The following is a 1,147-nucleotide window of genomic DNA, read 5'->3' as shown; positions in this document are numbered from 1 at the left end:
TAAGCTGTGCTAAGAGTTTCTAAGCTGATTCTTTGTATCTAGTCCTACAACTATGTTATTGGTGATATTTTTGGCTCTTTAAATTTGCATTTGATACTATCATAACCCACAGCTAATGCAATTTGCTTCTTTCCGCACCAGTTGCTTTGCATAGACCCCTCCAGGCCCAGACCAGCTGCTCAGGTTGGATAAAAGGGGCGTTTGCCATGTAAGCTGAGCTGCGTGGGGCAGGCAGGGACAGCAAGATGGTGTCACAGAGGCAGGTCCTCATATCCTTGTTGCTGTGGGTCTCAGGTGAGAAATTTCAAATTTGCCACATTCTTTTGAAGTAGTAGCATCTTAGAGTTAAACAAATTTTATGACATAATGAGAAATACTGGCTATTTCCAAACGAGATCCAATTATGCGCTGACAGATGCACCGCTTTTCAAAGGACATATTTCAGGGGGTCTGCGATAAAGTGCGTGTGTCTCATCATTACCCGCTCTGCTTGCAGGTGCCTGTGGGGCGATCACGATGACGCAGTCTCCAGGCTCCCTGGCTGTGTCTCTGGGTCAGCGCGTCACCGTGAACTGCAGGGCCAGTCAGGGTGTTAGTGACGACATAGCCTGGTACCAGCAGAAACCCGGGCAGCGTCCTAAGCTGCTCATATATGAGGCATCCACCCGGGCATCTGGAGTCCCCGACCGATTCAGCGGCAGTGGGTCTGGGACAGATTTCACCCTCACCATCAGCAACCTCCAGGCTGAAGACGTGGCGACTTATTACTGTCAGCAGGATTATAGCTCTCCTCCCACAGTGCTGCAGCCTCGTACACAAACCTCCTCCCCTGGGTCGCTGCACCTGCTGCTTCCTCCCTGCTCAGCCCTGAACACGCACATTCTGTGTCTGCCTGAGAAGCCACCTCTCCCGACTACTCCTTACAGGGCTGTTTAAGGGGAAATAAGCTGGATGGCTTCTTCTGGATCCTTTTAGTGTGAGATTAGTGAACACAGATGCCGAAAAGATGTCTTGCAGAAGCTATCAGGGGTTTTTGTGTCGAAGGAAGTAGCGTGTTTTGCCCAGATGGCATAATTGAGCCAGTAAGGTTCCTCTCTAGCCTTTGGGGAAGGGTCCAATGAATTTTACACCCTGATGGATGGCTTCT

General features: G+C 50.0%; 1 protein-coding gene across 12 annotated transcripts in view; it reads left to right on the top strand.

The window, feature by feature from the left end:
• The window catches only part of LOC115290063 (immunoglobulin kappa light chain-like), a 33,546-nt gene that overhangs the window by 3,105 nt on the left and 29,294 nt on the right, over window positions 1-1,147 (top strand). For 3 of the 12 annotated variants that reach the window (XM_029937768.1, XM_029937770.1, XM_029937765.1), the window contains exons 1-2: window positions 204-294; window positions 497-794. The exons of 5 other annotated variants lie outside the window; for them this stretch is intronic. In XM_029937768.1, coding sequence (XP_029793628.1) covers window positions 246-294; window positions 497-794 — 347 coding nt within the window. In that variant the 5' untranslated portion in view covers window positions 204-245. Of the gene's footprint in view, window positions 1-203; window positions 295-496; window positions 795-1,147 lie in introns of those variants that run through there. 4 more of the 12 variants (XM_029937767.1, XM_029937769.1, XM_029937766.1 and 1 more) reach the window with 3 other exon arrangements.

Source organism: Suricata suricatta, chromosome 4 (genome assembly GCF_006229205.1).
Source record: "Suricata suricatta isolate VVHF042 chromosome 4, meerkat_22Aug2017_6uvM2_HiC, whole genome shotgun sequence".
Lineage (NCBI taxonomy): Eukaryota > Metazoa > Chordata > Mammalia > Carnivora > Herpestidae > Suricata > Suricata suricatta.
The sequence above is the reverse complement of the archived record's forward strand: the minus strand, read 5'-3'. Positions and strand labels throughout refer to the sequence as shown.